The sequence below is a fragment of the Cornus florida genome, unplaced genomic scaffold, assembly GCF_030987335.1.
Source record: "Cornus florida cultivar Cherokee Brave unplaced genomic scaffold, ASM3098733v1 CherokeeBrave_3.0.0_Hap2_Chr06, whole genome shotgun sequence".
NCBI lineage: Eukaryota > Viridiplantae > Streptophyta > Magnoliopsida > Cornales > Cornaceae > Cornus > Cornus florida.
This window is the reverse complement of record NW_026775576.1, coordinates 89,650,834-89,673,468: the sequence shown is the minus strand read 5'-3', so window position 1 is coordinate 89,673,468 and position 22,635 is coordinate 89,650,834. Positions and strand designations below refer to the sequence as shown.

Sequence of the window (22,635 nt, the reverse complement as noted above, 5' to 3'; positions counted from 1 at the left end):
CCAAAGAAAGCAAGGTACATACGTAAATAACCATAAAATTTGGGGGGACTTCCAAATTTTCCCGGACTGAAAATGTTCTCTTGAACACTCGAGAGAGGGAGAGAGTGTGTGTGATTTTTGTCGATCAGAAGCAGAAAGGCTTAATTACAATTCCCCATAAACAACAATGTGGAAGCTTAACCAGTCTATTTTGGGTGGAGATGAAGAGAGAGAAGACAACTCGTGGGATGAGAGTGAAGGCCTCTGCTCTCTCTCTCCTATGCAGGTACTTCAAATTTTATTCGAAATTTACTCCAAATTCGCAATTTATTGTAAACCCATTTTGATTCGCACTTTTTTTTTTTTTTTTTCTTTTTTTCCTTTTTTTTTTTTTTTTCTGTGTTTTTGTACGAGCAGAGAATGTACGCGTTCGCTGCCTGCATGATCGCTGGCCTTGTTTGTATGTTTCTGGTATGACCTATTTATACAATTTTACTCAAACTTGTGTAATACTGTTTTATTAGGTGTTCGATGGATTATTTCGATTGTTTATAGTTCCTATTATATGTGAAATAAATGATGAATTTTAGACAGAATTTTTATATAAATCCTGATTTCATCCGTAGTGATCTAGTTGATGCAAAACATTGCTGAGTGAGCTGAACTTCATAAATATATAGTGAACTCCAATAAAAGACCATAAAAATGTTTTTTTTTTATTTTATTTTTTATTTTTATTTTTTAAAAAGGTTTGTAGTTACAACTTGTGTAATACCTTTTCAAAGAAGTCAAGAATAAGATCTCTCAGAAATAGATTAGGAAAACCTTTTAACTATAGAGATTTAGAACCACACTTTTATTAAATATAATGTAGTTGAAAATTGAAATAACTTAACAAAGACAGTGAAGGAAAAGGTAGTTTATGAAAACCGGTAGAGCCTGCTTGTTTGGAGGGGCATGGATTTAGACATAAGTTGAGTTCCTAGGTGTCTGATGCTTTTTAAATGAGCATCTTTTCTTGATCTCGAGCTTTTGTTTGCCATTAGCTGTTTTCCTTGAGCTTCAACGCAAGGCAGGTTGTAATCCTGTACAACCTTTAAAATTTATGGTGGCATTACCCTTATTACAAAACTACATACTAACACGGAGGTGTTTACCCCAATATTCACTTAAAGAAGGAATGATTCTTTGCTCATCTGCTATCAAGGAAATAAAAAGCTCCTATACTACGTTGTGGAATCCCTTCCAAGGCATTAATAATTTTTCTTAATATAGACATGATTGAGATTGATTGGTGCTCACAGCCATATTCCTTTCCCTTCATGGTTAATTGACTTTTCATTTGTTTTCTCCTTTTGTGTAAAGAAGAACTTATCGTATACTACTTTTTTTATGCATTTTGGTTATGTTGAATGTATTATCTTGCTTATTGCCACTGTTGATATTCATCATATTTCTTTTTGCTAGTGCTTTCAAGTATCGTGATTCTATGGCTTAATCTTATCTTAAGATATCCTCTTCAAAGCCTTTTAGAAAAGCTAAACCTTTTCATTTCCACTACTTCAAGTGTTACAAGAATGACACAAACTAGGATAAAAAGTTGTGAATAGATGTTAATGTACATGATGTAAGGTTGTGATTGGATTCATAAATGTGCAGGGGGTGAATTGAGCCTTTAAATCCATATTCATTGAGTAGAAAAAACGATACACCGCAAGATTTAGAAAAATTTTTTGGGGGGAAAAGTATGAAGAAAATTTATGAACTTATAAAAACATTCTAGAAATTGTAGTTTGAGTGATTTATATCACAAGCTGTTAGCATGCTAGTGTTCAACTGATTAATCTTTAGCTACCTGATGTGGTTATCCTGATTACTTTTCAGCGAAGATTTAGAATAGAGTTTTGTAATGATTTTAAAACATTAATTTCGTAAGTTGGTATCCTTTATTGCAGAACCAAATAGATAAATAGTTCCAATTTGCCATGTATACTTTATCATTAGGTTTGGCATGTTGCACATGCTCTTTCAGATCAGCATGGTACTAATGTCCCATAGCCACCTAGGAGACTTTGGATCACTTCCTCTCAGTTGTTGCTTCTAAGAGACATCTCAGTCCCCTCCACAGTTTCAACAATGGTGTTGCATCCCTCTGAGGCAGCTGACACCAGATTTGACCTTTGTTGGGTTTTTTGTACCTTGTAACTAGGATGCCAGGAACAATTTTTTCGCCCCATAGAATATCTTCCTGTGTTATTGATTGATCAAGGATCTAGGCTTGTTGGTTGAAGCAGCATATCAGGCACTTAATTCCTTTTAGTTAAGTATCAGTCACTTCCATATATATGATAATGGCACACATCCCTTCTTTTTGCCTTGAGAAGAAGAAGACTTCCCCATCTGTCTACTAAATAGTTGGAACACCATCTGCACTATTTGCAGCCCCAAAAACACCAAACATTTGGCTGTCGGCTGGAGTACTCAGACTGTCTCTGAGTAGCTTTCCTGTGTGCCAGATAGCTTATTAATTTTCCCTTGATTATCGTTTGGAATAACATGCGGATTCCTTATGCACGTAGGAGTACTATTCCCTACTATTTCCTCTCTATGGTCATTTTTCTTTCCCTTTAAGACCCATCACTGCTTTCATTCACACATATCACGTTTTCAGGTTACATGTCCGAATCACAAGGATATGTGGTAAAAATACTGATTTATTAGTTGAGCTGCTATAAAAGCCCTTTCAAATTACATTCTTCTAAATGAATATGTCTCATAGTTTTGAACCAGATCTCCAACTAAAATATATTCTGGAATATAAATGTTCTTTTTTCCCCAATAAGGATAGTATAAATGATGTTGCTTTGTAATCGAACCTTTGAGTTCTCTCTCTCTCACTCTCTTCTTGTGTGTGTATGTCTTCTTCTACTTCTTTATTTTTACCATCCCATATATTTGTACTTGCAATTTTCTTAGTTCGAAAGGTGTCTAAAATTTTCTGAATATGCAATACTTGTTTTAGTTACAAAGCATGACATGTTTCAAATTTTGAATAAGCTATATAACTTCCGTTTCACGAATGGAATTGGAGATTTCCTCTCTCTCTCTCTCTCACACACACACACACACACACACTCTTTGAGCAAAAAAGGTTTAATACACAATAATGAACTTTTTCATATTTAGCTAGGAATTTTCTTGTTGATTTGGTATGTCTCAAGTCTTCACATTTAGAATATCTAGTATCTTGATGCACATGAAGAATTCCATAACTGTAACTGAATGGGAAAATGGAAATGTACTGTTCAATTCCCAGTATCTGTTTAACATCTTCTTTTATGTTATGCTTCTTTTGCAGTCACTGATTGTTTTTGCCAAACCCATCAAGTTTGCAGTGTTATTCACTTTTGGGAATGTGTTGGCTGTCGGAAGGTAGGATACTAAACTGACTGAGTCAAGCATAGTTAATTCATTGAACATTGTGTGCTTGGCATCCAAGTCTGGCTGGACTACCAAGTTGCTGCTTGTGAGCTTGTAACTAGAAATAAGTGGAAGAAGTGACATATATGCATATATATATATATATATATATATATATATATATATATATATATATTGACACTTTTCCTACATTCATTCTCGATTTAATTTTGTTGAATATTTTACTCTCCTTAATTTCGACAGATTCTGAACTCGTGTCTGTGTGGCAGCACAGCCTTCCTCATTGGACCTGGGCAACAGATAAGAATGATGTTTGATCCTGTCCGTGTTTATGCTACAGCTATTTATGTTGGATGTGTTGTTGTTGCTCTCATCTGTGCTCTTTTGGTAAGGCTGATATTTGATTGATAAGCGTGGCAGACCAGTACTAGTGCCTAGAAAATGGGAAAATTTTGTCACTTTGGCAAGCCTAAGAGGTTCTTGCATGAGAACTCTGGAGAATACATAAGTACCTGAACGTGGATACGTTCCCACAATTAGGCAGTTTCCACTACTCAACCTCCATGCTGAAATAGGTGTTAATAAGATAACTTTTTAACCATCCCAGTTCTTTTGGCTATTTGGAGAATGTAATGAGATTGGATGTCGTGTGTGTCATTCCAACTGTCTTTCTTCCCGGGCCTTTTCCTTGGGGTTCTATATTTTATTCTTGTCATCAGCATCGGCTTGAAAGAATTCAAAATGAAATTTAGATAATTTGAAAAGGTTTTTAAGTTCATCAAATATGGGAAGAACGAGAGCAAAAGTTTGAAATGGTTCAAAATCCTTATGGACTGGTTTACTTTGTTCACTCATGAGCCATGACCTCTCTGGATTCTGTCCTTGTGGTGTCAACACAATAACTTCTATGTTCTTGTGTTGTCAAACACAACAACTATGCTGTATCTTTGCATTTAAGGGCAGAAATAACTATGGGAACATTTTCATAGTAATTTTTTTGGGATTCAATCAGTTCTTACTGTCTCACCTTTTTTGTCTTGCAGATCCATAGTAAGATTTTAACAATACTTGCAATTATATGTGAGATCTGTGCCCTTCTTTGGTGAGTTTCTTTTTCACTTTCATAATTCTTGCTTGTTTATGCATGCACTATTCTTTCCCGATACTGTGACTGCATGTATGACGTGTCATATGATAAATTGACAAGACTCATCATATAAGCATCATACCATGTGAACAAAATATATAAAAAAAAAAAATTGGAGTTGAGGCAATTGCCCAATTATCAGAATTGTATCTGGATTTTGTGTTGCTGGAGGCCCAATTATACAATGGGACTTTTAACCAATCCTAATAATATATTTGTTGTATAAGAATACTCCCATGATGTTACGGGTTTGATTACATTGAAGCTACAAAAAGAATATGATACTTCAGCTCTGATACACTTGAATTTGGGGCATTGAGAATTTGAGATTGTTTACAAGTATGATGTGAAGCCATGAAGGTGAAGCTTTATTATGCTTTTAAGCTTCATATTTATGATGTTTTATATATTTATTTTTAGAAATAATTGACAAATGTAATATATGGAAAAGAACTGGGAAAAAATAATAAAACTATTGATGTACCGAATCCAGTTCAAATTTAAAATTACAAAATAAAAGAGTCTTCCTGATGTGCAGTGCTGTGTCAACCTTCTGTTTTGCCTATGTAAGTCTGACATTTTTTTTCTCAATATTTCCTCCTTTTTTGGGAAAATGATACAGAGAAATATGTCTTTGTCTACAACATAAAAGTCTCCTTCGATCATTAGTTTTGGCTATAACAACTGTTGCAAAGAGTAAAATGATAGGTTTCCGTAAGTGTAAATGTTGGGCTTTTGTTCTCATGATAGACTTTTGAAATAATTGCGAATTTATGCAAGTGCTTTAGAAGATTTCACAGTATTCATGACTAATATACTGAACATCAAGCACACATTACAGAATTTACAGGAATTACTATAGACTAAAATTCTACATTTTTGAGAACCTGTAAATTTATTGATCACAATTCTGTTCTTTTGAACTGGTTATTCATTTACCATCCTCAACTGCTGAAAGTGGTGATATTGGTGGGACATGGACACTTCCCGTCTCTTCATTAATTCAGCAAGCATGTCTTTCTATGGTTTTAAGTTAATCTTCGGTGAATGGTGTTTAACAAATACCTTTGTGAAGTGTATTGTCCTCTCTCACCATTGCAAGTTCTATTTGTGATTTAGAATAGTTTCTTATGTAGTCATTTTTTATCTGTTTCAGGTACAGTTTAAGCTACATTCCATTTGCCCGCGGAATGGTTTCTAACTTGATGATACGTCTTTTTGACACTGAGATATAGACAATGCAACTTCAAAGGATTGTATCTCCAATTTAATCGTCAAAGAAAATTCTGAGGCACTGAGATTTGATTGACTCCTCCATATTCCCTTTTCTCTAATTTTTTAATTTATTTTTCCCTCATCCTTGAGTTGGCTTGTAATGCGTTATATATTAGGGTTGGATTGTTTGGGCTTGTGGTTGTTTTGGTGATGGAGGTTGTATCTTTGGGTTCTTTTCTTATTCCTGGTGGTTTCCTCTTGTTTCTCTTTTACTTCCTTTGATGTGTCAATGAGACAGTCAAGGCTTCATTTATTGAGCAGAAAAGAAAAAGCAACAGGGCCAGGCCTGTTAGTAAGATTAGTAGGAATTGGAGATGCAGAAGCTGATTTCTCTTGTCAATTTCCATACTTCAAAAATATTCAAACTGTCCAAACTACAATAATCTCATTTTAAAATCTAAATTTTGTCGCTCCGTATAGATCATGACGCTCTCTTATGTCATTTTTGTTTATCCTGCGCTTACATCAACAATTTTACATTGTCAACATAACAATTTTAAGTTAACATTCTTGGAGAATCGAATTTACTAATCGGAGAACATATTTGTGCTAAATTTTTTATAATTTTAAATTTATCAATTTAGTGCAGTCAAACATAACAAAAATATAAATACATTAAATTAAAGTAGTGTTATAACACTGTAACACAATGTAATATATTTAGGGATTGTATTTTTTTATGTTGGGTGTTATATCTTTGACATATTGTATGGATATTATATTTTATAATTACATTGTAAAGGTGAATCAGAATTTAAGAAAAGTAGTAGCCAAGGGTAAATTGAATTCTCAATGGAAACAATTGATCTTCCTATGCCCAATTTTCATTTTTTATTTTATTTATTTTTGTCTTTGGTAATTTCCATTAATTCAAGACGGCCACGTTTGACTATCATTATGTGCCACGTGGCCTTGCACTAATCTAACACGACACCATTAAAGCACCGTTGATCGGTTACTAATTTATCTACCCATAATTTCTGGGTCTGGAATGGGACTATAAATAAAGAAAGCTACCATCGGTTTGTTATTTCATTTGCTTTCTGCAGGACAACGGAGGAGAAGAATGGCAAGCAATCTGTGCCGTCTATTCTCATCAGCGATTGAGCTGTCGACACCAAAACTAGGTCTATATAACCTGAGATCTGGAATAGTGAGTCTCTCCGACTCCAACTCAGCTATGAGATTCATTTCCTCTTCCTCTCATCATTATCAACAACAACAACAAGAGACAAACCCTAACAAACCAGAAGCAGAAACCTCAGAGATGAAAGAGAAGCTTCAAAATGAGAAAGAAGATGTTGAAGACGACGGCGATGCCCTTGACCTCAATGAAGAGACCGGTGAGATCGGAGGGCCCAGAGGTCCCGAACCCACCAGATACGGCGACTGGGAACGAAATGGTCGCTGCTATGATTTTTAATCGTACGAGATCGATTCACCACCCCTGGTTTCTAGAAATCAAACAGTCTTGTGAGGTTAGGATTATTCTGATTCCATGATTTCACAAGATTCTTCCTTTATTACTGTAATATCTTTTTTCTTGTTGCAATTTTGGTTTCGACAATCTACACTGTTGTTGCGGTTTGCACTTCATAAATAATAGTAATCTTTTTTCTCTTATATATATATATATGTATATGTTGTTGCTAACTTAATTTGAATTTCTATTTTAATAACAATAATTAGGATAAAAGCATTCATTATATTACCAAAAGAAAATTAGTAATATGATAAAATATTATAAATTGCATGTAATAAAACATATATATTAGATAATGTAATGTTAAGACAAGGATTGAATTTATACTTTTGTCAAGCTTTGGAAAAGTGTGTAACCTGTGGAGTTAAAGAAAGTAGGCTCACACAATGAAAAGTTTATCTTTGATGTGTGACACTGTAATTTGGCTTATCTTTTCGGAGTAAATTATTTAGTTGCATTTTTACTTATCAAAAAAAAAAAAAATTATTTAGTTGCATATTTGGTCATTTTAAACAGGTTTATCTTGCAATTCTTTTTTGTGATCATCATCATTGATGGGTTAAATAAAAATGCAATTGACAAATTGAGCTTTCATCTGTTTGAACTTGAGCTCGATAGTTCAAGTCTAGTCCAATATTTGAGCTTGGCAAACGAATAACATCGTAATTCCCCCGCCCCACTCAAACCACCCCCTAAATATCAATTTAGGGCTTTGTTAATTATATCAATTGCCTGATCTGAATTAAGTGTAAAATTCCCAGAAACTAAAAAAATAATCCCTTGATATTAATTAGTTTTGCTGTTCATAATAAAAGTATGGTTGTGTTTTATGTTATAACAGTGTTCTACAACTTAGAAATTTATGTTCAGATGAAGTTTTTTTTTTTTTTTTTTTTTTTTTTTCGATAAATAGATAAGGTGAAGAATTATAGCAGAGACCTTTTTAAAATTTTTTACTTTTTTTTTTAAAAAATATTTATTTCATTACCTTTTGGGATATAATGCATAAAATGTTTATTTGTGTGTTGTGTGGTTCAATTGAAAAAAGGAAGCCCTTTTCTGTTTATGTATGGTGTACAAAAAACTTTTTTCAGTTAAAAAAATATACATCTACATGTAGTAACAGTATGTGCTTACTATACTATCACAATTGTTTAATAATTCAACCAGTGACTTTTCTTATAATACCTTGCTACCGTATTTTAGTTAAATCCAAGATATATATTTTGCCTGCTCCTCTAATAATGCAATAAATTTGTTCTCTATTACCATTTGCACTCGTACTTATGTATTAGTGCAGACATGGTTCCTACCCAAGACAAATACTAATAGCTTCAGAAACATCAAATTTACCTTGTTACTCTGATTCAAAAATAACTTCCAATTCTGCATCAAAACTTCCTGTAGACATGATTGAGCTATTCGTTTGAACTGTCGAACCAAAAGGACTTGGGGGCACGTTCAGAGTATGTCCTTCCCCTTCCAGCATTTGAACTACAGTGTTCATGGCAGGGCGATCCACTGGGTACCACTGAATGCACCATAGTCCAACAATAGTTAGTTTATTCGCTATCTTGGCATGTTCCTCTTCTTCAATGTGCATCCCTAGCTCTTCTCCTTGATGCAAGCGATTATAAATCCATTGTGGGAAGTATGTTTGGCTGGTTTCCTCTACGGTAACATTACCCTTCTTCCTCATACCAACCATATCAAGTAGCAACATCCCAAAGCTATAAACATCCGATTTATAGGACACAACTGCAAAATTCATAGAAAAAACTTCAGGGGCAATATAGCCTATCGTCCCTCTTGCCCCAGTCATAGAAACTACACTTTTTTCCTTGGAACACAACTTTGCCGGGCCAAAATCTGAGACCTTTGGATTGAAGTTGTAGTCTAGCAAGATATTATGAGGCTTAACATCAAAGTGAAGTATTTGTTGATCGCACCCTTAATGAAGATATTCAATTCCCTTGGCTATGCCTATACCAATGCCTTGTAGCTTCTCCCAACCAAGTGATAAGTTTTTGCTATTTTCCGTAGATATGAACTTTTGTAATGAATCATTTGGTAAGAACTCATAAACAAGAGCTCGTTTAAATCCATCAGCACAGAACCCAACTAGGCGAACAACGTTGACATGGTGGATTCTACCAATTGTTCCCACTTCATTAATGAAATCTTCCCCTTTTCCTGTGGAATTGTTGAGGACCTTAACTGCAACAAAAATTTCATTGGATAGTTTTCCTTTGAATACAGTTCCATAACCTCCTTGTCCTAGCTTGTCCTTAAATTGATTTGTAATCTTCTTAATATCAGCATAAGAGTATCTTGTGGGCTTGAAAGCTCTATAGTCCTCCAAAAACTTTTCAATCTTTACTTGGTTCTCTTTCTCCATTTTATTTGTGGTATGGACACAATAGAGTACATTTGCAATTACCACAAGAAAAAGGAGACCTAAGACTACACCTGCAATTTAACAAATCAGGGTTTTAAACCTTCCTCAATAGTCCAGTCCCTGGTAATATTAGTAGCTACTAGTACAAAAGAACGTTAGACAAATTCACCTGTAATTAGTAGCTTTGATGCTGCTGATGTATCTGTATAAGATAATAAAATAATTAATTCATCATGTTCATGAAATAATAAAATCACGATAACATTTTTTTTTTTTTTTTTCGTTTTCAAAAAATGATTAACTGTTCAATTAATTAATTTTGTTTGTCTACAAGCAACCAGAGTGCAATTTAATCACAGTAGAAACCTTAGTTTTCTCCCCCTATGTTTTATATCACAATGGTTAGGTGAAATTCAAGAAATGCTCTATGGGGGTCTGAGTGTTGGTTAAAACTTTTAATATGACCTTCCGATCGGGCAGAGGTGGTATGTGTGAGCTCAGTTCAGTTTGCACAAGTTGTTTATTTGGTGTTCAGATTTTTGGCTCTGCTTGAGGTTCGATCTTTGGCTCTGCTTGGGGTTGGATCTTGAGAGATATGGAAGACCTGAGGTTGGGTTATTTCACCCAGAAGTGAAAAATAAATTATCAGTTGCTGGTATGTGTAGCGGTGTTGACTGCTAACGTAATTTGTGGGATGGTTTTGGGTTACGATGTGTAGCAATGGAAAAATTTTGCTTTGTACGACACAAGATACCGAGTGTTTCTTAGCGGTCTCTTGGACGTGGCGTGCAAGTTGGTGTTTCTTTATACTGTTTTGCTATAAAATGTGGGTGTATTTAAGAAGACTGTATGCGCCTTGTTGGCGCATCAAGTTATGTGTGTTATTAGCGCATCAATGTACAGGATGCAGGTGGTTGGCGTATGCATGTTGTTGGCATATGCCTGTGGTTGGCACTTCAATGTGTTCGTTGAGGTATGTGTGTGGTTGGGCATGTTGGTTGAGGTGTGTGTGGTTGGTATGTTGAGTGGAGTAAGTTGGTTGGGCGGTGTTTGTGTGTGTGTGTTTTGTTTGGGTATCAAGAGGTGGGTTTTGTATGTTTGAGGGACAAAAACATGGGAGAAATTTTCCACTCTTAAAAATTGGTGTATTGTGTTTTATTGCATCGTTTTTTTATTTTTATTGGCCAAAATATTTGGGATCAACAAGACCAATCAACACTTAATTAGTATCTTAATTTTTAAATCCTTCAAAGAGAACGAGATAAACTAGACAGTAAGAAACGTGATGGTGGTAGATATCCAGCCAACATGCTTAACTTTGTTCTTATTTTTTTAAATTTTGCAATCCATCTTCATGAAATGAAATCATATTTTAATTTATAATCAACAAACCTAGATGAACATTTCAAGAATGAAGTTTCATGGGCAGCATTTATCTTGTGTGATACTAATAATATAATTGAACAGAGTTAAAAAAAATTCAAATAATATTAAACAAAGTTAAAAAATTTCTAACAATTTTAACTTTTAAAGGCATCCATTATTAACATGTGACATAACACTTTGTTCTATTAAAATGAAATGCTTTTGAGATTTGTATGACTGTTTTTTCTCAAAATTTAAAATTATTTTTTTAACAAAAGATAAGAAGAAGATTGAGGCATTTGAGAGAGGGCCTTATTTTTCGGATTCCAGCCGACCCCTTTTGTTTGACAGATAAGTGAGTCTACAGTGAGAGAGTACAATTCTGATACCATCGATGAGGTGAATTTTCTACTACCTCGCATCCTCGTCTTGTTTCTCGATTTTGTCAAAATGTTAAAGCATAGTTAGTAATTATTTTGTTTTTACCAAAAAAAAAAAAAATTAATTACAATTTACAAGCAAATTCAAGATTTACACTGTTCAAGTCATTTAAATTTCTTATATTGTTAACCCCTTCTACTTGTCACTCTCTCTCCATGTCTGGAGGAAGGCTTCTAGCTTGTCTCACAGCCCTTCTGTTTCTCATCCAGCTACCTCAAATTTCCAATGCGAAAGAAAAACGTCAATGTGAACCTTCTTCTTGTGGCAATATTGTAAACATAACCCACCCTTTCCGATTAAAAAAGCGATCCACGCTATTGCGGTGACCATAGGTATGAGCTTGATTGTAAAAACAATCATACAATACTATATTTGTTCTCAAAAAAACACCACTACTACGTACGTACAAGCTATCAACTATGGTAACTTCACAATCCGCCTAGTCGATCCCGGTGTACGCAACGATGATTGCTCCTCCTTTCCTCGTTAGACAATTTCAGCTACGTAGATGTTCCCTATGGCTTTTCAAGATATAGATCTTTTTCGAACTCGAAGAAGAACATTATAACGAAGCCTGTAGTTTTTTTCAGTTGTCAAAATCCAGTGGATTCTCTTCTGTACGTGGACTTTTCTTCTTGTTTCGGTTCCTCCGGGAGCCATTCTTATGTTCATGTTGGGTACCTAAATGCAGCAGATGTGAGGGCCTTGTGCGCCATAGACCTAATTGTTATGACATCGTTGTCGGTTCATGAAAATCAGAGTAACCTTTCGTTTGCAGAAGTCCATAGTGCCCTGGTTTATGTATTTGAGCTTTCCTGGTTTAAGGGTCAATGTGGGAACTGCAGTGGAGGATACTGCTACCTTGATGAAAAAGACCAATCATACTGCCTCGGCGGTCCATGTATATCACTGCCCTGTGGTAAGACATGGATTTTATTTTTATTTCTCTTTTTTTCATTTTATTTTTCTTTTCGGGTTCCTTTTTTTTTTTTTTACCATTCTTGTAATGTCCGAATTTTTTTGGAATTTTTTGAATTTTTATTTTATTTATTTTTTCATACCTCATTTCTCATGTAGCGCGGGCCCCGAGGGCCATTTCAGCCATTTTTCAAGTCAAGGGTTTTAAAAATATATTTCTAATTATTTTAAATCAATTAGAAGTGACGGAATATTTTTTTTAAATTTTTTTTCAGAAGTCGAGACGATTGCCAAATTCGGGAACCTCTCTTGGTTTAACTAAACCACTCGACCAATTCTGGGATCTTCCTTAACCTTGTTCCTCCTCCTCTTGTGACCAGTCCCAAGTCGTTTAATGATGTAATGGTGTACTATGAACCTCAGAATGACGTATTATTTGTGCCTTGACATTGGAAATGAACGTTATATTCTTAGATGACCTCAGGTTTTGGGTAAGTACCCAGATAACGATCCGGACCTCCGAGTTTCGATCGTTACAATTCTCTTCACGTCAAAATTATGCATGCATGCACATTCATGTCAAATATTATGTTGTTACATTTTTTTTTTTTTTTTTTTTTGGGTATTAAATACCTATAAAATTATAAATTGCCCCCACTAAAATTAAAAAAAATAAATAACTGGTTTTGAAATACTTTATTTATTATTATTATTTTAAAAAAGTTAAACAAACACACTTCTCTTAACCTTCCCTTTAAAAAGGAGAGATTATAACGTTGGGTTAAAACTTCGTTTGGTAATTTTGAAATACTTTGCATCATGTTGTTGAAAAATAGTCTTCTATCCACTTTCGAATTGCTATACGTCATTATTGTTTATATATCACTTTTATCCATCTCAGTGAATTTGTAACAATGAAATGTTGGCTCTTGATTTATATATTTAGGTATCAAGGACATGCTGCTCAACATTGCTTACTGTAAGACTTTCCTCAGCATATCATATAATTTAGATGTTTGTCATGCATTGTTAGAGGTAGTATAAATTATTTGTCTATATAAATTAAGAAGATGACCAAAAGTTTCAAAGACAAATTGGGTGTAGGAGGTTATGGTTCTGTATATAAAGGAAAGCTTAGAAACGGCCGTGTTGTAGCAATGAAGATATTGGGAAAGTCTAAAGCTAATGGGCAGGAATTTATCAATGAAGTGGCTACCATTGGAAGGATTCACCGTGTCAACGTGGTGCAACTAATCGGATATTGTGCTGAGAGATCTGAATGCGCTGTTGTGTATAAATTCATGCCTAATGGATCGCTTGAGAAGTACATTTTTCCTAGAGACGAAGAAACTGTCTCCATAAGTTGTGAGAAAATGTACAAGATTTCTCTTGGAGTAGCTCATGGGATAGAATATCTACACTGGGGATGTAACATGCAAATCTTACATTTTGACATAAAGCCACACAACATTCTTATTGATGAGAATTTCATTCCAAAAATTTCTGACTTTGGGCTTGCCAAATTTTATCCGACGGATGATAGCATTGTGTCTCTCACTGCAGCAAGAGGGACGATGGGATACATGGCCCCATAATTGTTTTACAAAAACATTGGTGGTGTTTCATACAAAGTTGATGTTTATAGTTTTGGGATGTTGTTGATGGAAATGGCTGGAAGAAGGAAGAATTTGGACGCAGATGCCGACCGTTCGAGCCAAATTTACTTTCCTTCATGGGTTTATGACCAAATCATTGAAGGAAAGGACATAGAAGTGGGATATGCCATTGAGGAGGAAATGAAAGTTGTAAAAAAGATAATCATTGTAGCATTGTGGTGCATACAGATGAAGCCTAGCGATCGTCCTTCAATGAGCAAAGTTGTAGAGATGCTTGTGGGAAATGTTGAAGTACTGCAAATGCCTCCCAAGCCTTTTCTGTGTCCATCATGGAATCAACATAGATCATACAAAGCTACCAATTCTATCACCTGATTCTATAGATTCCATCAATTTATACATACTAACTTTCTTTACATTCATTCTATCAATTATGTGACTGCAAATTATGCAATCTATTATAGAACTGTGATTGTCTCTAATGGATAATGAGCATGAATTACCCTTTCTTAAGAATGCAGAATCAGTAGAAGACTAATCAAAAGGGTGTTACTCAGTTCATATGATGCAATAAAGTTTTTCTTTATTATCATTTGAAGAATAAAAAGAAATAGAGACAAAACTAGCTACACAACAACAAGCAATAGGGTTGACATGGTACTTATGGAGGAGTGGATGCATGGTTCCTACCCAGGGCAAATACTAAAATAGCATAAAAAAAACAAACTTACCATCACCCTGATTCAGAAATAACTTCAATCTCTGCATCAAAAGTACTTGTAGACATGGTTGGAGCAAATGGACTTGTGGGCACGATAAGTGTTTCTCCTTTGGCTTCCAGGATTTGAAGTACAGTGTTCATGGCTGGGCGATCCACTGGGTACCACTGAATGCACCGCAGCCCAACAATAGTTAGTTTCTTTGCTATCTTGGCATCTTCCTCATTTTCAATGAGCATCCATAACTCTTCCCCTATACTTGAGGGATTATAAATCCATTGTGGAAAGTATGTTTGGTTGGTGTCCTCTTCTGTAAGAGTACCGTTCTTCCTCATTCCCACCATATCAAGTGGCAACATCCCGAAGCAATAAATATCCGATTTACACGACACATTTCCAAAATTCCTAGAAAAAACTTCAGGGGCAATATAGCCTATGGTCCCTCTGGCTGCAGTCATTGAAACTGCGCTTTTTTCCTTGGAACACAACTTTGCTAGGCCAAAATTTGAGATCTTTGGGTTAAAGTTGTGGTCTAGCAAGATACTATGAGGTTTAATATCAAAATGAAGTATTTGTTGATCGCACCCTTGATGAAGATATTCAATTCCCTTGGCTATGCCTAGAGCAATGTCTTGCAGCTTTTCCCAACCAAGTGATAGGTTCTTAACTGCAACAAGAATTTCATTGGAAAAGTTCCGTTACCTCCTTAAAAATTTCGCCCCGGGGGGGCGGAATTATAGTATTTTATCATAACATATATTTATAATATAATGTACATGCATATAAATCAATGTTTATGAGTGTGTGTAGAAAGAGATAGTGATATTTTTGGAATGAAATTAATTTACATATATAGAATATAAGGATTAAGGAAATAATTTTTGAGAAAAAAATAAGAAACATATATAGAATTTTATGAACAATGAGAAAATTCAGAAAGGGGGGAGGGGGGGACATGAACCCCTGAATTTTCTTCCTCTCTTATATTCTATGTATATTTAAAACCCCACCCCCCCTCTGAATTTTCTCATTGTTCATAAAATTCTATATATGTTTCCTCTTTTTTTCTCAAAAATTATTTCCTTAATCCTTATATTCTATATCTATAAATTAATTTCATTCCAAAAATATCCCTCTAATTTTCTCATTGTTCATAAAATTCTATATATGTTTCCTATTTTTTTCTCAAAACTTATTTCCTTAATCATTATATTCTATATCTGTAAATTAATTTCATTCCAAATGAATTTTTACATTGTTCATAAAATTCTATATATGTTTCCTAGTTTTTTCTCAAAAATTATTTCCTTAATCCTTATATTCTATATCTGTAAATTAATTTCATTCCAAAAATATCACTATCTCTTTCTACACACACACTCATAAACATTGATTTATATGCATAGAATATAAGAGACGAAGAAAATCCAGGGGTTCGTGTCCCCACCCCAGCCCCCCGGGGGGTCCTTAACTGCCTCCGTCCCTGTGTAACTAGGTAGTAACAAATGAATGGTAGCTTTGATGTTGCTGATCCTGGAAAAGATAATAAAACAATCAACTCATCATCATGTTCATGAAAGAAATAAAATCATAATTTTTTTTTTTTTTGTTGTCAATTTCTTAAAAAGATGCAACTGTTCAAGTAAATAGTTTTTGTGTTGACAAGCACCCTGTGCATAATAATTGGAGAGGAAAATGGGTAGAGGAAATTCAAGAAATGCTTCCTGTGGGGTGTCAGGGATGGTTAAGATTTTGGGTCTGTTTGGGGTTGGATCATGAGAGAGTTACATGAATTTACAATTATGCTCTCTTTTTTTTTTTTTTTTTTTTTTTTTTTTTTTTTTTTTTTTTCGTGGCTAAAATAAAATGTTTTATTGATAATTTTTATTTCTTTGATGCTTACAAAATTATTTATTTGGAATATTAAATTGTTTTTTTTTTTTTTACAAAAAATCATAAAGTATTTATTGGATACAAATTTATTTAGACATATATTATCCAGTTTAATTAAAAATAAGAAACATACCTTTGGATGTTTTGGGCTTGTCCAAAGACTCCAAACATTGAATTTCAGGTCGCGGCACAGTGTAGTTGTTGAAGCTACAAATCTTGCCATGTGATTCACACATCCACAATTTGGAGTGGACCAATAAAGTTGAATTGTATAGCTAAAAATGTCAGAAGTAACTGAGGAATATATTATCAATCTTGGTGCAAGATGTCAAGGAATAGTCATTTATTTGACTGTTGGAATGAACCGCATAAACTTGGTAGCCCGTGACACCAAGGCAAGGGATGAGAAAGGTTGGTAGATCCCTATCTGCTGATGCAGAGCAATTGAACAAGGCAAAGTCAGTCCGGTCGAAATCATGGTTGAAGTGGAAAGGAGAGACAGAGAGGTTGAGGTTGGGAAACTGCCTTGGGAGGCAGCTTTTTTCATCATCTTGATTTATTTGTATCAGCTGAGATGTGTAATCAATTTTGCCAACCAATACCTTCACTGAAAAGGGAAGCTCGAGCACTGTTTGGTGGTGGTTGTTGCAAGATAGCTCGAACCCGGGATGGCCACAGTGGTCTGGCTGTTGGCCTTTGAGCTTGAATGGGAACCTGATGGCGGGACCATTGTCACTGTAACTTGATACCTTGCACTCGTCTTGGCCTGCAGCTCCAACAAGGATTGTTAGAAGGAAGAAGAAGAGGAAGAGGATAATATTGATGGTCATGTACGCATCTGCCAAATTAGATAAAATTCAATGTGTCTGGTTCTCTGTATCAATTTTCTCACCCAAGGTTCTGGTGTGGGAAAATTCTCATTCAACAGTGGTGTGTAGATATAACGGTTGAGTAGTTAAAAGAGAAATGATTTGGACAGTCAAAGACTGTAGATTAAATATTTGAAAGTTTATTTTGATACATGATCAAAGTATTGTTGGTACTGAAAATAATGAATGTAGGACTAATTCTTTAGAGTAACAAGTTTTTTTTTAATTTTCTTGTACATGGTGGTAAAGTCATCTAAGACCTCATGACCAAAAAAGAGGATTAGAAGCGGGAGAGGTCCAGGGAAAAAAAAAGAGGAAAGAGGGATGAGCAACTTCCTTTTATTATTTAATTTTAAGAGCAGGTCAAGCTTTGGAATGCGTGAATAGCTGCATTCACCCAATCGAATTAAATAAGAATGTGCACCCACTGGAGATAGAAGCTGTGTGGAATAAAAAAATAAAAAAAAACACTAAGTCAAGTCAATGCTGGTGGATGTGCTGGTGGAGAAGTCCATCTTACATGATATGATAAAAAAATGTTTACTAATTTAATGCTTCATGATCAAAGAAGACTTTTAGCCAAAAAAAAAAATTGCCCAATGAACAAGTCAACGCAGTATACTTAAAGACATAACCGAAAGTGGTTCTTAATTTAATGGCAAAAGAGGGATACAAATATGGAGAAAAGACCCTCTAACAAAACAGATTGAGTGCACTGCGTGAACTTTGCGATATGCATTGAAAAAATGAACCGATTATTATTTTATTTTATAAAGAATGTGAACCCTTCAAAAATTATAGTAGGAAAATGATTTTAAAATTGAAGAATTCGGCAAAATTGCTAAACTTATTATTTTTAATTGGTTAATACATGTTAAATATGCATTAATAATAATTAGATATATTCAGTCAAATAATTCTGCTTAAAATAGATAAATAAATAATTTTCTTGAAAGTTCCTTGATCTAATGAGTTTGATGAAAAGAATCTTGATAAAATAGCTTTAGAGCAAACTAGAAAAGTGTTGTTGAATTAATGATCTATAATTAAGTAAAGTAGCTAGTAATATTAATAGATTATACATATTTAGCTAGGGACCATCTAAGAGGATGAAATGAGGAGAGATTTCTAACTTCTTATCTCTCCCTCTCTCTCTCAACTGTGGAATTTATAACTTCTTTTCTTCTCTCTCTATCTATGTCCGGAGGAAGGCTTCTAGCTTGTCTCACAGCCCTTGTACTACTCATCATCCAGCAACCTCAAATTTCCAATGGCAAGGAAAATAACCAGTGTGAACCTTCTTCTTGTGGCAATATCCTTAACATAAGCTACCCTTTCCGATTAAAAGGTGATCCACAACATTGTGGTGATCATAGTTATGAGCTGAGTTGTGAAAACAAACCTTACAGTAGGATATTTCCATTCAAACAAAGACTATGTACAAGCTATCAACTATCACAACTTCACAATCCGTCTAGTCGATCCCAGTGTGCGCAACAACAATAATTGCTCCTCCTTACCTCGTCACTCCTTGAACCAACACAACTTCAGCTCGGAAGATCCCACATACAGCATTTATCAGCATACCCTTGACACAACATCCGCAATTATAACGCCTACCATTTTTCTAAGTTGTCCGAAACCAGTGAATTCTCCTCTCTACCTGGACTATAATCCTTGTACGAATTCTACTTTGTCTTCCACATCTACAAGGCAATATAATAATTTGTATGCTAAGGTTGCCTACCTGAATGTATCAGATGTGGTGGACTCGTGTAGTATAGATGTAACGGTCTTTACGCTGATGCCGGTTAAGGAGGAGAAGCTGGCCGGTAACCTTTCCTTTGCAGATATTCACAGTGCCTTGGTGTATGGATTTGACCTTTCATGGTATAAGGCTCTATGTTCTAATTGTTCAGGATACTGCTACCTTGATGATGCCTATTTGGTGAGATGTCAAGTTTTGCTCATAGCTTTCAGTAAGTCAATTTCTCCTCAAATGCATTTATATATATATATATATATATATATATATATATATATATATATATATATGTACATGTATATGTATATGTATATGTATATGTATATGTATATGTATATGTGCCACTGACCATTTGATATATATCTGAAATACTTCTTAGTACGCAGTCAATTGCTCCTCAAATGAATTACTTATTTCATTTCTAAAGTTTATAACACTTGGTGATAGATTTGTGATAAATGAATGGATTGGAATGAAATAATTTGAGTCTGAATAAGAGAATGACTATTTATGTTGATATACGCGATGTTAGATTAGAGATATGGAATTAAAGCATATTTTGTTGCAACTGTTATGTAATTATAATTTTTATTATTTTAAATTTATAAATATTGGTCATTCAAATCAGTCTATGTATATTCTTAATTAATTAAATCCAAATAAATAAATTATTAAATTTAAATCAATTAATTTCAAATTCTTCAATCCACCCAGAGCCTCAACACTATTATGGATTATAGAAAGTTTCTAATTGCACTAATCATTACCTTCTTCTAATATCCCCTTCTGTGCATGGTTGTGTAGTAGAGTGTTCTACGCCAGAAAAACAATTAAATCCAGATGCAACATATTAATTCTGAGTCTCAAAATAAATGTGTTTTCAACCTCTATTAGTTAATAAAGAAATAAGTAAATTTTTAATTTTTTATTTTTATTTTCTGAGATTCTATTTTCTTATGTTTTATATTCTTTCTTTGGGTAATTCAGGCACGAATAGGGGCCGAGTGCTTGCTATTATTCGGATTTGTAAGAATTCTTTTCACAACACATTATGTTTAATTTCACGCAAAGAACACATAGATTTGTTGCATTGTTGCGTCAATTGATCATAAAACTTCAAGAACTGCTAGAGGTATTCCTTGCTACTGAGTTTCCTCACTTATTGTCATTGTTTATTGCAGCATTTTTGCTGTTGGCACTGCTTGTGATTGGTGAGAACCTGTGTCTTTTTATACTGAACCATGAACCATATTTAACGTGGAGATAATATGAAATGATGTATTGCTTTACCTTTCAAAAAAAAAAAAAAAAACTATATATTTTGTAGGCAGATTACTAGGATCTGAAAATTAATGCTATTGATATAAAGCAATTTTAAACATTGCAATGAGAATTGTATGTGGAATTCCATTCCTATTGACAGTCTAAATCTGTAAATGGCGAAGAAGGCATTTATCGATGTTCGATGACATAGAAGGTTACTTACGTAGCCAGAATAACCTCATGCCTATTAGGTATTCTTACTCCCAAATTAAGAACATGACCAAAGGTTTCAAGGACAAATTGGGTGAAGGAGGTTATGGTTCTGTATATAAAGGAAAGCTTAGAAGCGGCCATCTTGTAGCAATCAAGATACTGGGGAAGTCTAAAGCAAATGGTCAAGAATTCATCAATGAAGTGGCTACCATTGGAAGGATTCACCATGCCAATGTGGTGCAAATAATTCGATATTGTGCCAAAGGATCTAAGCGCGCTCTTATATATGAATTCATGCCTAATGGATCTCTTGAGAAGTACATTTTTCCTAGAGATGAAGAAGAAACCGTCTCCATTAGTTGTGAGAAAATGTATAAGATTTCTCTTGGTAGTAGCTCATGGGATAGAATATCTACACCGGGGATGTGACATACAAATCTTACATTTCGACATCAAGCCTCACAACATTCTTCTTGATGAGAATTTCACTCCAAAAATTTCTGACTTTGGGCTTGCCAAATTGTATGCAGCGGATGATAGTTGTGTCTCTCACTGCAGCAAGAGGTACAATGGGTTACATGGCTCCAGAATTGTTCGATAAAAACATTGGAGGTGTTTCATACAAAGCTGATGTTTATAGTTTCGGGATGTTGTTGTTGGAAATGGCTGGAAGAAGGAAGAATTTGAATATATTAGCAGATCATTCAAGCCAAATTTACTTTCCTTCATGGGTTTATGACCAAATCATGGAAGGAAATGACATAGAAGTAGGATATGTCACTGAGGAGGAAATGGAAGTTGTAAAAAAGATGATAATTGTAGCATTGTGGTGCATACAAATGAAGCCTAGTGATCGTACTTCAATGAGCAAAGTAGTAGAGATGCTTGAGGGAAATGTTGAAGTTCTGCACATGCCTCCCAAGCCTTTTATGACTCCAGACAACATGTCAGCTAAGGATCATGGAATCAACACAGAACATACAGAGCTACCAATTCTATAACCTGATTCTATAGATTCCATCAATTTGGATATAAATGCTTAACTTTCTGTACATTCTATCAATTATGTGAGTGCAAATTAAGCATTCTATTATAGAACTGTGTCTGTTTATAATGGATAATGAGCTTGAATTACCCTTTATTAATAAGGCAGAACAAATAGAAGCCTTAACTAGGGAGTTAATCGCTTCATATGATGCAAAATGGACATTAATTTTTATGATTAATGAAACCCAACAGAGGAGTAATGGGATTCTTCATCACTACTAGATTCCATTTACCCAAGCCTGATAGCAATCCTGAAGCTATAAACATCCGATTTTTATAGTTTCGGAATGTTAGTGCTGGAAATGGCAAGAGTGGATTAGTCTGAGTGCCCATAATTATATTTTTCTTTGAAACAGAGCATTCCAGACTAATTCGCATTTCTTCGCTCATCCATGTTTTATGTTTACAACATCTTCAGTAATAATAATACTTCTAATTCAATCGACTTTTACTATTAGTTCATACTTTCTACCTTCCATAAAAGAAATTATCAATATATTCTAATTCAATTGACAAAATTATAAGTTTATATCCTCTTATCTTTCAGAAAAGAAAATATCAATGTCAACTTCTATACAGACAAAAACAAGAATTTTAACCCCTTTTTATTTTTCTTTTTTATTTTCTATGAGGGGACACTGCCAAATAACAGAGACTCTCCTATATCAAGAAAATAACAGAGACTCTCCTATAACAAGAAAATAACAGAGACTTCATCAATATCAGGTTAGAATATGCAATAAAAATAAAAATAATAAAATCATGCTGATTGTCATCCACCTAAAGCAACCCTCCTCCTTCCC

At 34.4% G+C, this 22,635-nt stretch overlaps 4 protein-coding genes and 3 pseudogenes across 4 annotated transcripts; 4 read left to right on the top strand and 3 right to left on the bottom strand.

Moving 5' to 3' along the window:
• Window positions 1-47: 47 nt before the first annotated feature.
• LOC132312751 (uncharacterized) lies at window positions 48-6,140 on the top strand. The gene is made up of 6 exons (XM_059811242.1): window positions 48-265; window positions 397-450; window positions 3,338-3,411; window positions 3,690-3,807; window positions 4,464-4,522; window positions 5,724-6,140. The coding sequence occupies exons 1-6, from the start codon at window positions 167-169 to the stop codon at window positions 5,800-5,802; spliced, it is 483 nt and encodes a 160-aa protein (XP_059667225.1). The 5' UTR covers window positions 48-166; the 3' UTR covers window positions 5,803-6,140.
• A 703-nt stretch (window positions 6,141-6,843) lies between these two features.
• LOC132312749 (uncharacterized) lies at window positions 6,844-7,465 on the top strand. The gene has a single exon (XM_059811238.1). The coding sequence runs from the start codon at window positions 6,909-6,911 to the stop codon at window positions 7,263-7,265; it is 357 nt and encodes a 118-aa protein (XP_059667221.1). The 5' UTR covers window positions 6,844-6,908; the 3' UTR covers window positions 7,266-7,465.
• A 1,035-nt stretch (window positions 7,466-8,500) lies between these two features.
• On the bottom strand, window positions 8,501-9,886 carry LOC132312745 (rust resistance kinase Lr10-like; annotated as a pseudogene).
• A 3,351-nt stretch (window positions 9,887-13,237) lies between these two features.
• On the top strand, window positions 13,238-14,579 carry LOC132312746 (rust resistance kinase Lr10-like; annotated as a pseudogene).
• A 47-nt stretch (window positions 14,580-14,626) lies between these two features.
• Window positions 14,627-16,962, bottom strand: LOC132312747 (rust resistance kinase Lr10-like). Its single transcript, XM_059811237.1, has 3 exons — window positions 16,809-16,962; window positions 16,301-16,315; window positions 14,627-15,451 (listed from the first exon to the last, which is right to left on the bottom strand). The coding sequence occupies exons 1-3, from the start codon at window positions 16,844-16,846 to the stop codon at window positions 14,797-14,799; spliced, it is 708 nt and encodes a 235-aa protein (XP_059667220.1). The 5' UTR covers window positions 16,847-16,962; the 3' UTR covers window positions 14,627-14,796.
• LOC132314552 (putative RING-H2 finger protein ATL21A) lies at window positions 16,960-17,505 on the bottom strand. The gene has a single exon (XM_059813399.1). The coding sequence runs from the start codon at window positions 17,503-17,505 to the stop codon at window positions 16,960-16,962; it is 546 nt and encodes a 181-aa protein (XP_059669382.1).
• Window positions 17,506-18,741: 1,236 nt separating this feature from the next.
• On the top strand, window positions 18,742-21,786 carry LOC132314551 (rust resistance kinase Lr10-like; annotated as a pseudogene).
• Window positions 21,787-22,635: the final 849 nt, after the last annotated feature.